Raw genomic sequence first — 13297 nt, 5'->3', positions numbered from 1 at the left:
GGGGACACCAGGGGACATGGGGACACCAGGGGGACATGGGGACACCACGGGGACATGGGGATATGGGGACATGGGGATACCAGGGGGACAGGGGGACACCGGGGGGGCACCAGCGGGACACCAGAGGGACACCAGGGGGACAGGGGGGGACAGGGGGACAACCAGGGACACCGGGGGGGACAGGAGGACACCGGGGGGACACCGGGGGATATGGGGACACCAGGGGGACACCAGGGGACACCGGAGGACATGGGGACACCGGGGGGACAGGGGGACACCAGGGGACATGGGGATATGGGGGACACCAGGGGACATGGGGACACCGGGGGGACAGGGGGGGACATGGGGACATGGGGACATGGGGGACACCAGGGGACATGGGGACACCGGGGGGACAGGGGGGGACAGGGGACACCAGGGACACCAGGGGACATGGGGACACCAGGGGGATATGGGGACACCAGGGGACATGGGGACACAAGGGGGACATGGGGGGGGACACGGAGGGGACATGGGGGGGACACCAGGGGGACACAGAGGGGACAGGGGGACACCGGGGGGATATGGGGACACCAGGGGGACATGGGGACACCGGGGGGATATGGGGACATGGGGACATGGGGACACCAAGGGGGACACCAGGGGACATGGGGACACCATGGGGGACACCAAGGGGACACCAGGGGACATGGGGACACCAGGGGGGACATGGAGGGGACATGGGGACATTGGGGGGATATGGGGACATGGGGGGACATGGGGACATGGGGGACAAAGGGGACACCAGGGGGACATGGGGACACCGGGGGGGACACCGGGGGGACACCAGGGGGACATGGGGGGGACAGGGGGACACCAGGGGACATGGGGGACACCAGGGGACATGGGGGGGACAGGGGGACACCAGGGGGACACCGGGGAGACACCAGGGAGGACACGGAGGGGACATGGGGACACCGGGGGGACATGGGGGGGACAGGGGGACACCAGCGGGACACCGGGGAGACACCAGGGAGGACACAGAGGGGATATGGGGACACCGGGGGGACATGGGGGACACCAGGGTGGGGACAGAAGAGGGACACAAGATGAGTTTGGTTCCTTCACCACCCTGTCCCCAGCGTGTCCCCGTGTCCCCCCATGTCCCCCCTGCCCCCCGTGTCCCCCCCATGTCCCCCCTGCCCCCCGTGTCCCCATGTCCCCCCACATCCCGCCCATCCCCCAATGTCCCCAACGTCCCCACCCCCAGTGTCCCCATATCCCCCCCATGTCCCCGATGTCCCCACTGTCCCCACACCCCCCGATGTCCCTCCCATCCCCGATGTCCCCACACCCCCGATGTCCCCCAATGTCCCCAATGTGTCCATCCCCCGCTGTCCCCACACCCCCCCGATGGTGTCCCCACACACCCCGATGTCCCCGGTGATGTCCCCCACACCCCCGATGGTGTCCCCCCACCCCGATGATGTCCCCGCTGTCCCCACACCCCGATGTCCCCGATGATGTCCCCCCCACACCCCCGATGTCCCCCCACCCCCGACGGTGTCCCCACACCCCCCGATGTCCCCGCTGTCCCCACACCCCCGATGTCCCCGATGATGTCCCCACACCTCCCGAGGTCCCCGCTGTCCCCTCCATCCCCCGATGATGTCCCCGTTGTCCCCACACCCCCGATGATGTCCCCGTTGTCCCCACACCCCCGATGTCCCCGCTGTCCCCCCACCCCCAATGATGTCCCACCCCCGACGTCGCCCAGTGTCCCCATCCCCCGATGTCCCCGATGTCCCCCCACCCCCGATGATGTCCCCACACCCTCCGATGTCCCCCAATGTCCCCCTGCCCTTACATCCCCCCCATCCCCCGATGTCCCCACACCCCCGATGCCCCCAATGTCCCCAATGTCTCCACCCCCCGATGTCCCCACACCCCCCCGCTGTCCCCCACCCCCGATGCCCCCAATGTCCCCACACCCCCGATGAGGTCCCCGCTGTCCCTCGATGTCCCCACACCCCCGATGAGGTCCCCGCTGTCCCTCGCTGTCCCCCCCCCCTCACCTGTTTGGTGACGGGCGGTTTCATCCCGGCCACCGAGGCCTCCTTGGCCAGGGAGGGCTGGCGGGACCGGCCCGGTCCGTAGGCGGGTTCGGGCGAGGCCAGCAGGTTCCCGCTGGCCGGCCTCGCCTTCTGCGGCACCCCCAGCGCCGCGGGACCCCCGCCGCCCTTCCCCGCCCGCGACCCCCGCGGGGTGGGCGGCGGGGGGGCCCCGATGGTGATTTGGGGGGGGGCCAGCGTGTCCTGCAGCGAGAGCTGCCGGCGCCCGAAGTCTCCCCCCGGCCGCCCGAACTCGTCGCTGTAGCTGTGGCTGTGCGTGATGTGTTTTTGGGGAGGGGTGGCCAGCTCCTCGCTCTTGCTGTAGCCGTGCAGCGGCGGCGGGGCGACGCCCCCGAAGTGCCCCCCGTCTCCTCCGCCGCCCCCTTCGCCCCTCCCGCCGCCCCCTCCGCCCCCCTCGGGGCCTCGCAGGGGCCCGTCGGCGGCCAGGTGGAACAGAGGGTTCTGGAAGGAGAGCGGCACCCGCAGCTGCGCCGCGCCCGCCTCGGGCACCCCCAGGCGCGGCGGGGCCAGGCTGGAGGCGCTGCCCTGCGAGAGGCGGCCCGGCCGCAGCCCCCCCCTGGCCCGCGCCCCCCGGGGCCGGGGCTCCGGCCAGCAGCTCGGCCGGCAGGCTGGGGATGCTGTCCACCCGGCCGTCCTGCAGGTCCAGCATGGACACGCTCTTGCCCACGCCCAGAGCGGCGCCGCGGCCGCCCTCGGGCTCGGTCAGGTCCGAGCTGCTGGTGCAGTAGGCGGGCGAGGAGCGGGCGAGCGGGGGGCGGCTGAGGAGCAGCACCTCCGGGGGGGGCTTCTCCTGCGGCGGGGAGGGCAGGCGGGGGGCGTCCATGGAGCTGCGGGACACGGGGGAGGTGATGTGGGGGGGGATGTGGGGGGTGGGGGGTGTGGGGGGGGTGGGGGATACGGGATATGGGGTGTGGGATATGGGGGGTGGGGGTGGGTGTGGGATATGGGGGGGTGGGGGGTGGGTGTGGGGTGAGAGATGGGGGTGGGGATATGGGGTGGGATATGGGGGATATGGGGAATGTGGGGATGTGGGGTGGGATATGGGATATGGGGTGGGATATGGGGGATGTGGGGGGTGGGATGGATATGGGGTGGGATGTGGGGTGGGATATGGGGGATATGGGGTGGGATATGGGGATATTGGGGTGGATATGTGGGATATGGGGGATATGGGGTGGGATATGGGGGATATGGGTGGGAGATGTGGGGATATGGGTGGATATGGGGGGTTATGGGTGGGATATGGGGATATGGGTGGGATATGGGTGATGGGGGATGTGGGTTGTGGGGATATGGGGATGTGGGGTGGGATATGGGGATATGGGGTGGGATATGGGGGATATGGGTGGTGGGATATGGGGATGTGGGTGGGATATGGGTTGTGTGGGTTATGGGGTTGTGGGTGGGTGTGGGGTATGGGGGGTGGGGTTTGGGTGGGTTTGGGGTGTGGGGTTTTGGGGGTGGGTGTGGGGGTGGGGGTTTGGGGTGTGGGTTATGGGGTGTGGGTTATGGGGTGTGGTTTGGGGTGTGGGTGTGGGTGTGGGTTTGGGGATGTGGGTTGGGATTGGGTGTTGGGTGTGGGGTGTGGTTATGGGGTGTTGGGTTTGGGTGTGGGTGTTGGGTGTGGTATGGGTGTGGGTTGTGGGGTGTGGTGGGTGTGGGTTTGGGGTGTGGGTGGGGTGTGGGTTGGGTGGGGGTTGGTGGGGTGTGGGTGTTGTGGGGGGTGGATGGGGGGGGTGTGGGGGTGTGGGGGTGGGTTTGGGGGTGTGGGGTGTGGGTGTGGGGGTGTGGGGGTGGTGGGGGGTGTGGGGGGGGGGTGTGGTTGGGGGTGTGGGATGTGGGGGGGTGTTGGGTGGGGGTTTGGGGGTGTGGGGTGGTGGGGGTGGTGTGGGGGTGTTGGGTGTGGGGTTGTGGTGTGGGGTGGGTGTGGGTTGTGGGGGGTGTGGGGTGTGGGGTTGGGGTGTGGGTGTTGGGGTGTGGGTTTGGGGTGTGTTGTGTGGGTGTGGGTTTTGTGGGTGGGGTGTGGGGGTGGTTTGGGGTGTGGGTGTTGGGGTTTGGGGGTGGTGTGTGTGGGGTGTGGGTTGGGGGTGTGTTGGGGTGTGTGGTGTGGGGTGGGTTATGATTAGGTATATGGTGTATATAAATTTGATAGAGGTTTAGAGATATGAGAAGAATAGGAAAAAAAATGAAAGTTAGGAAGGGAAATTTATGGAATAGAATTTGTGATGTGGAAATTAATTTGTGGAATTAAAGTTATTGGAAATGAAATTTATGGAATGAAGTTAGGGAATGAAATTTGTGAATTAAATTATGAAGGTAAATGAAATTTAGAAATGAATTTATGGAATTGAAAGTTATGGAAAGAAAGTTGTGAAATGAAATTTATGAAATGAAAATGAAATTTTGTAAATTAAATTATGGAAGAAATTTTGAAATAAGTTAGGAAATTAAATTTGTGTAAATTAAATTTAAAAGTAAGTTAGAAAATTAAATTTTGAAAGAAATTTTTGAAATTAAGTATTAAATGTAAATTAAAATTATTAAGAAATTTGTGAAATGAAAGGAATATTAAATTGAAATTGAAATTAAATTTGAAAGTTAAAATGTAAATTAAGAGGATATAAAGAAATTGAGTTAATGTGAAATTTGAAATTTAATTTGAAATTGAAGTTGAATTGAAATTGAAATGAAAGTAAATTGAAATTTAATTATGAGTGAAATTAAAAGTTTTTAAAATTTGAAATTGATATTAAAATTTGAAATTTGAAATTGAATATTTAAATTTAATATTAAATTAAATTAAATTTAACATTGTAAATTTACAATTTGTAAATTTAAATTGAAATTGAACATTAATTGATATTTCAAATTGATCATTTATTTGAATTTGTAATTGAAAATTTGAAAATTTAACAATTTAAATATTCAAAATTGCAAATTTCAAAATTGAAAATTCAAATTTCAACATCAAAATTCACATTTAAATTGAATTCACAATTTCAATACAACATTTAACAAAATCCAAATTCAACAAATCCAAATTACAATAATTCAAATTAAATCAAATTCAAAATTGAACTTTAAATTGACAATTAACTTTCAAATTCAATTCAAATTAAATTCAACATTGAAATTGTAAAATTGAAATTGAAATTGAAAATTTCAAATTCGAAATTTCAAATTTTCAATTAAATTCCAAATTACAATTCAAAAATCCAATTGACAATTCCAATTCAAATTCAAATCACAATTCAAAATCACAATTACAATTCAAATTTAAAATTGAATTGAAACAATTTACAATTCAATCCCAATTCCAATTCACAAATCACCCAATTCCAAATCACCAATACCAATTCACATTGCCAATCAATTCCAAATTCCAAATTCAAATTCAAAATTCAAATTTCAACAATTCCAATTCCAAATTCAACCCAATTCCCAATTCCCAATTCCCAATTCCCAAATCCAATTCCCAAATTCAAATTCCCAATTCCCAAATTCCCAATTCCAAATTCAAATTCCAAATTCCAAATTCCAAATTCCCAAATTCCCAAATTCCAAATCCCAATTCCAATTCCCAATTCCAAATTCCAAATTCACCCAAATTCCAAATTCCACGGTTCCCGGTTCCCGCCCCTCACCTGTTGAGCCCCCCGCACCATGTAGGACTGGAGATCCACGGAGCTGCGGGGACAGGACAGGTGAGAGCCCAGGTGACACCTGGGGACACCTGGGGACACCTGGACAGGACAGGGGACACCCCCGGGGACACCTGGGACAGGTGGGGACACCCCCAGGGACACCTGGGACAGGTGGGGACACCTGGGGGACACCTGGGACAGGTGAGACCCCCAGGGACACCTGGACAGGACAGGGGACACCCCCAAGGACAGGTGGGGACACCTGGGCAGGACAGGTGGGGGACCCCCAGGGACACCTGGGGACACCTGGGGACACCAGGACAGGTGGGGACACCCCCGGGAACACCTGGGGACACCTGGGACAGGACAGGTGACACCCCCCAGGGACACCTGGGACAGGACAGGGGACACGCCCAGGGACACCTGGGGACACCTGGGACAGGTGGGAACACCTGGGGACACCTGGACAGGACAGGGGACACCCCAGGGACACCTGGACAGGACAGGGGACACCCCCAGGGACACCTGGGGACACCTGGGACAGGTGGGAACACCTGGGGACACTGGGACAGGTGGGGACACCTGGACAGGACAGGGGACACCCCAGGGACACCTGGGACAGGTGGGGGACACCCCCAGGGGACACCTGGGACAGGTGGGGACACCTGGGGACACTGGGACAGGTGGGGACACCCCCAGGGACACCTGGGACAGGTGGGGACACCTGGGGGACACCTGGGACAGGTGAGACCCCCAGGGACACCTGGACAGGACAGGGGACACCCCCAAGGACAGGTGGGGACACCTGGGACAGGACAGGGGACACCTCCAGGGACACCTGGGCAGGACAGGTGGGGACCCCCAGGGACACCTGGGGACACCTGGGGACACCAGGACAGGTGGGGACACCCCCGGGGACACCTGGGGACACCTGGGACAGGTGAGGACACCCCCAGGGGACACCTGGGGGACACCTGGGGACATCTGGGACAGGACAGGTGACACCCCCAGGGACACCTGGGACAGGTGGGGATGCCTGGGGACACCTGGGACAGGTGGGGACACTGGGGGGGTGACCATGGGGACATGGGGGGGGGCACAGGTGAGACCGAGGGTCACCAGGTGAGACAGGTGAGGTTTGGGGGTCACCTGGGACACACAAGCGAACACGACGGGGGGGTGACGGGGTGGGTGGGGCCACCCCAGGTGAGACCGAGGGTCACCAGGTGAGACAGGAACACCAGGGCCACTCAAGCAAACAGTGACAGGTGACAGGTGACAGATGACAGGTGACGGTGACAGGTAACAGGTGATGGTGATAGGTGACAGTGACAGGTGACGGTGACAGGTGACAGTGATAGGTGACAGGTATCAGGTAACAGGTGACAGGTGGGTGGGGCCAGGTGACACAGGAACACCTGAGCCACTCAAGCAGCCACAGTGACAGGTGACAGGTGATGGTGACAGGTGACAGGTGACACAGGAACACCTGAGCCACTCAAGCAGCCACAGTGACAGGTGACAGGTGACAGATGACAGGTGACAGGTGCCAATACCGGGTACCTGGTGCCAGGGGGATAGGTGACAGGTAACAGATGACAGGTGACAGGTGATAGGTGACAAGTGAGAGGTGACAGGCAACAGGTGATAGGTGACAGGTAACAGGTGACACATGACAGGTACCAGGTGACACATGACAGGTGACAGATGCCAGGTGCCAGGTGACACATGCCAGGCGCCAGGCAGCAGGTGACAGATGCCAGGTGACAGATGCCAGGTGACACATGCCAGGCAGCAGGTGCCAGATAACAGGTACCAGGTGACACATGCCAGGTACCAGGTGACACATGCCAGGTGACAGATGACAGATAACAGGTACCAGGTGACACATGCCAGGTACCAGGTGACACATGCCAGGTGACAGATGACAGAAAACAGGTACCAGGTGACACATGCCAGGTACCAGGTGACACATGCCAGGTGACAGATGACAGATATCAGGTACCAGGTGACACATGCCAGGTACCAGGTGACACATGCCAGGTGACAGGTGACAGATATCAGGTACAATATGACAGATGCCAGGTGACAGATGCCAGGTACCAGGTGACACATGCCAGGTGACAGATGACAGATGCCAGGTGCCAGGCAGCAGGTGACACATGCCAGGTACAATGTGACAGATGCCAGGTGACAGATGCCAGGCGCCAGGTGACAGATGACAGGTGACAGATGCCAGGTGACAGATGCCAGGTATCAGGTACCAGGTGACACATGCCAGATGCCAGGTGACAGGTACCAGGTGACAGATGCCAGGTGACAGATGCCAGGTGACAGGTACCAGGTGACACATGCCAGGTGACAAATGACAGATGCCAGATGACAGATGCCAGGCGCCAGGTGACAGATGACAGGTATCAGATACCAGGTGACACATGCCAGATGCCAGGTGACACATGACAGGTGACAGATGCCAGGTGCCAGGTATCAGGTACCAGGTGACACATGCCAGATGCCAGGTGACAGGTACCAGGTGACACACACCAGGTGACAGATGCCAGGTGACAGATGCCAGGTGACAGATCAGAGGTGACAGATATCAGGTACCAAGTGACAGATGCCAGGCGCCAGGTGACAGATGCCAGGCGCCAGGTGACAGATGCCAGGTGACAGATATCAGGTACCAAGTGACACATGCCAGGCGCCAGGTGACAGATGACAGATGACAGGTATCAGGTACCAGGTGACACATGCCAGGCACCAGGTGACAGATGACAGATGACAGGTATCAGGTACCAGGTGACACATGCCAGGCACCAGGTACAATGTGCCAGATGCCAAGTGACACATACCAGGTGACAGGTGACAGATGCCAGGTGACAGATGACAGGTACCAGGTGACACATGACAGGCAGCAGGTGACACATGCCAGGTACAATATGTGAGGCACCAGGTGCCAGATGACAGATGACAGGTACCATGTGACACATGACAGGCACCAGGTGACACATGCCAGGTGACACATGCTAGGTGACAGGTACAATGTGACAATGCCAGGTGACACATACTAGGTGACAGGTACAATGTGACAAATGCCAGGTGACACATGACAGGTACCAGGTGACAGATGCCAGGTGACACATACTAGGTGACAGGTACAATGTGACAAATGCCAGGTGCCAGATGACAGGTACCAGGTGACACATGACAGGTGACAGATGCCAGGTGACAGATACCAGGTGACACATGCCAGGTATCAGGTGCCAGATGCCAGGTGCCAGGTATCAGGTACCAGGTGACAGATGACAGGTACCACGTGACACATGCCAGGCGCCAGGCAGCAGGTGACAGATGCCAGGTGACAGATACCAGGTGACACATGCCAGGCAGCAGGTGCCAGATAACAGGTGACAGGTGACAGATGCCAGGTACCAGGTGACAGATGCCAGGTAGCAGGTGACAGATGACAGGTACCAGGTGACACATGCCAGGTGACAGGTGACAGATGACAGGTGCCAGGTGACACATGCCAGGTGCCAGGTATCAGGTACCAGGTGACAGATGACAGGTACCATGTGACACATGCCAGGCTCCAGGTGACAGATGCCAGGTACCAGGTGACACATGCCAGGTGACACATGACAGGTACCAGGTGACAGATGACAGGTACCAGGTGACACATGCTAGGTGACAGGTGACAGATCAGAGGTGACACATGCCAGGTGACAGGTGACAGATATCAGGTACCAGGTGACACATGCCAGGTACCATGTGACACATGCCAGGTGACAGGTGACAGTTCAGAGGTGACACACGCCAGGTGCCAGGTGCCAGGTATCAGGTACCAGGTGACAGATGACAGGTACCATGTGACACATGCCAGGCGCCAGGTGCCAGATGACAGGTGCCAGGTGACACATGCCAGGTGACAGGTGACAGATCAGAGGTGACACATGCCAGGTGACAGATCAGAGGTGACACACGCCAGGTGCCAGGTGCCAGGCAGCAGGTGCCAGGTGACACATGCCAGGTGACAGGTGACAGATCAGAGGTGACACACGCCAGGCGCCAGGTGCCAGGTGCCAGGCAGCAGGTGCCAGGTGACAGATGACAGGTACCAGGTGACAGATGACAGGTACCATGTGACAGGTATCAGGTACCATGTGACACATGCCAGGTGACAGGTGACAGGTACCAGGTGACACATGCCAGGTGACAGGTGACAGATGACAGGTACCAGGTGACAGATGACAGGTACCATGTGACACATGCCAGGTGACAGGTGACAGATCAGAGGTGACACATGCCAGGTGACAGATCAGAGGTGACACATGCCAGGTGCCAGGTGCCAGGTGACAGATCAGAGGTGACACACGCCAGGTGCCAGGTGCCAGGCAGCAGGTGCAGGTGACAGATAACAGATACCAGGTGACACCTGCCAGGTGCCAGCTGCCAGGTGCCAGCTGCCAGGTACCCTGTTGCGGCTGCGGGGCGGCAGGTGCGCTCACCTGTTGAGGTCGCGCACGAGGTAGGGCTGCAGGTCGGCCGAGGGCCCGCGCAGCACCAGCCCCTTGGGGGGCAGCCGCTCGCCCTGGCTCGGCTGCCGCTGCAGGTGAGGGTTCCGCAGCGCCACGCTGATGTCGGTCAGCAGCCGCGGCAGCGGGCCCAGCTTCAGCAGCGCCTCCTGCGGGACAGGTGAGAGCACCTGAGCACACCTGGGGACACCTGAGCACACCTGGGGACACCTGGGTACACCTGGGGACACCTGGGGACACCTGAGACCTCATCTGGGGGAGCCCCATTGAGCTGTGACAGGGCCCAGCTTCAGCAGCGCCTCCTGCGGGACAGGTGAGCACACCTGAGCACACCTGGGGACAGCTGGGGACACCTGGGGACATCTGGGGACAGCTGGGGACACCTGGGGACACCTGAGACCTCATCTGGGGGAGCCCCATTGAGCTGTGACAGGGCCCAGCTTCAGCAGCGCCTCCTGCGGGACAGGTGAGCACACCTGGGGACACCTGAGTGTACCTGAGCACACCTGGGGACACCTGGGGACACCTGGGGACACCTGAGAACACCTGGGCACACCTGGGTACACCTGGGAGCACCTGGGGACGCCTGGGTACAGCTGGGTACACCTGAGCACAGGTGAGGCCATGGCTGCCCAGGTGAGGCTGTCACTGCCCAGGTGAAGCTGTCACCCCCCAGGTGAGGCTGTCACAGCCCAGGTGAGGCTGTCACTGCACAGGTGAGGCTGTCACCGCCCAGGTGAGGCTGTCACCCCCCAGGTGAAGCTGTCACCGCACAGGTGAGCCTGTCACCGCCCAGGTGAGGCTGTCACAGCCCAGGTGAGGCTGTCACCGCCCAGGTGAGGCTGTCACAGCCCAGGTGAGGCTGTCACCCCCCAGGTGAGGCTGTCACCGCACAGGTGAGGCTGTCACCGCACAGGTGAGGCTGTCACCCCCCAGGTGAGGCTGTCACCGCACAGGTGAGGCTGTCACCCCCCAGGTGAGGCTGTCACCGCCCAGGTGAGGCTGTCACCCCTCAGGTGAGGCTGTCACCGCCCAGGTGAGGCTGTCACTGCCCAGGTGAGGTTGTCACCGCACAGGTGAGGTTGTCACCGCACAGGTGAGGTTCTCCAGGTGTGCCCAGGTGCGTTACCTTGCTGAGCTGGCTCATGACCTCCCAGAGCAGCGCGTGCAGCGTGGACAGCCCCAGCACCACCCCCAGGTGAGGCTGTCACCACACAGGTGAGGCCATGGCAGGTTCCTCAGGTGAGGTTCCTCAGGTGAGGTTCTCCAGGTGTGCCCAGGTGCGTTACCTTGCTGAGCTGGCTCATGACCTCCCAGAGCAGCGCGTGCAGCGTGGACAGCTCGCGGCCCAGGTCGATGTAGCCCTCGAAGCTGGTGCTGTTGGTCAGCGTGTCCAGGTTGGAGATCTCGTACAGGAACTGCTGCATGCTGGCCCACTCCAGCTCCAGGAACTCGTTCATGAAGGCCATGTACTCCTCCTTGCTGCCGAACCTGCACAGGTGCGCACAGGTGAGCGCGGGGGACATCACCCGGACAGGTGAGGGTGGGGTGGGCAGGTGAGGAGAACATCCCTGACAGGTGAGGGTGGGGTGGGCAGGTGAGGAGAACATCCCTGACAGGTGAGGGTAGGGATGGAAGGTGAGGAAAAGATCTCGGACAGGTGAGGATGGGGCCAGGAAGTGAGGAGAACATCCTGGACAGGTGAGGGTGGGGTGGGCAGGTGAGGAGAAGATCCCTGACAGATGAGGGTGGGGAAGGGGGGGACAGGGAGTGTCCAGGATTCATCATCATCATCATCATCATCATCATCATCATCCACTGTCACTTATCATCCATCCATCATCCATCATCCATCCATCCATCCATCATCCATCCATCATCCGTCATCCATCATCCATCCATCCATCCATCATCCATCATCCATCATCCATCATCCATCCATCATCCATCCATCATCCATCCATCATCCATCCATCATCCATCATCCATCATCCATCATCCATCATCCATCATCCATCCATCATCCATCCATCATCCATCCATCCATCCATCCATCCATCCATCATCCATCCATCCATCATCCATCATCCATCTCCACCCATCTCCACCCCTCCCCACCTCTTCGTGCCCGTGTCCCCGCTCCCCTCCCGCCGTCTCCGCCCTCACTTGGTGAAGTTGGCCAGGTTCTGGATGACCTTGGCGATGAGGGTCAGCGTCCTGGCCGTCTGCTCGTCGGGGTACTCCTGCATCAGCCCGAAGAGGCTGGGGGACATCACGGCGGGGCACAGGAAGCGCAGGAAGAGCGAGGCGCTGATCAGGCGGTCGGCGATGTCCTCGCGCCCCGCGCTCGGCGCAGCGCAGCCGCCACGAGGCGAACACCTCCTTCAGCTCCCGCGGGAACACGCTGCCGGCGGCACGCGGCGTCAACGCGCGCCGGCGCCGCCGGGGACCTTCCCCCGCCGCCGTCCCCTGCCGCGCTCACCAGTGGGAGTTGACCACCTTGCAGAGCGCCAGCTCGCAGCACATGCGCAGGTTGGCCTGGTGGTCGGCCAGCGTGGAGGCCGAGCACTTCATGGGGTCCACCTCGCAGTTCTCCTCCGACTCGTAGAGCGCGCGGATGAACTCGCCTGCGGCGCGGGCGGGGACGCCCACGGGGACGGCGAGGGGGAGAAGGGACACAATCGTGTCCTGGGTGTGAGAAGGGACCACCCGAAGAGCGCGTGGTGGTGGTGGTGGAACGTGATCATGGGTGGGGAACGAAGATCTCGTGATGGTGGTGATGGAAACTGGAACCACCCAAGGATCTCGTGGTGGTGGTGATGGAACGTGACCATGGGTGGGGAGCAAAGATCTCGTGATGGTGGTGATGGAACGTGATCATGGATGGGGAATGAAGATCTCGTGATGGTGGTGATGGAAACTGGAACCACCCAAGGATCTCGTGATGGTGGTGATGGAACATGATCATGGGTGGGGAACGAAGATCTCGTGATGGTGATGATGGAAA

The 13297-nt window shown here is 59.0% G+C and overlaps 1 protein-coding gene across 1 annotated transcript in view; it reads right to left on the bottom strand.

The window, feature by feature from the left end:
- The window catches only part of LOC131588435 (ras/Rap GTPase-activating protein SynGAP-like), a 34259-nt gene extending 20984 nt beyond the window's left edge, over positions 1 to 13275 (bottom strand). Inside the window, 10 exon segments of the mRNA XM_058857306.1 lie at positions 2055 to 2684; positions 2686 to 2941; positions 5760 to 5798; positions 10264 to 10439; positions 11580 to 11781; positions 12457 to 12632; positions 12634 to 12694; positions 12773 to 13076; positions 13117 to 13210; positions 13251 to 13275. Coding sequence (XP_058713289.1) covers positions 2055 to 2684; positions 2686 to 2941; positions 5760 to 5798; positions 10264 to 10439; positions 11580 to 11781; positions 12457 to 12632; positions 12634 to 12694; positions 12773 to 13076; positions 13117 to 13171 — 1899 coding nt within the window. The 5' untranslated portion in view covers positions 13172 to 13210; positions 13251 to 13275.
- Between the last annotated feature and the right edge of the window lie 22 nt (positions 13276 to 13297).

Source organism: Poecile atricapillus, chromosome 26 (genome assembly GCF_030490865.1).
Source record: "Poecile atricapillus isolate bPoeAtr1 chromosome 26, bPoeAtr1.hap1, whole genome shotgun sequence".
NCBI lineage: Eukaryota > Metazoa > Chordata > Aves > Passeriformes > Paridae > Poecile > Poecile atricapillus.
This window is presented reverse-complemented; position numbering and strand designations above follow the sequence as displayed.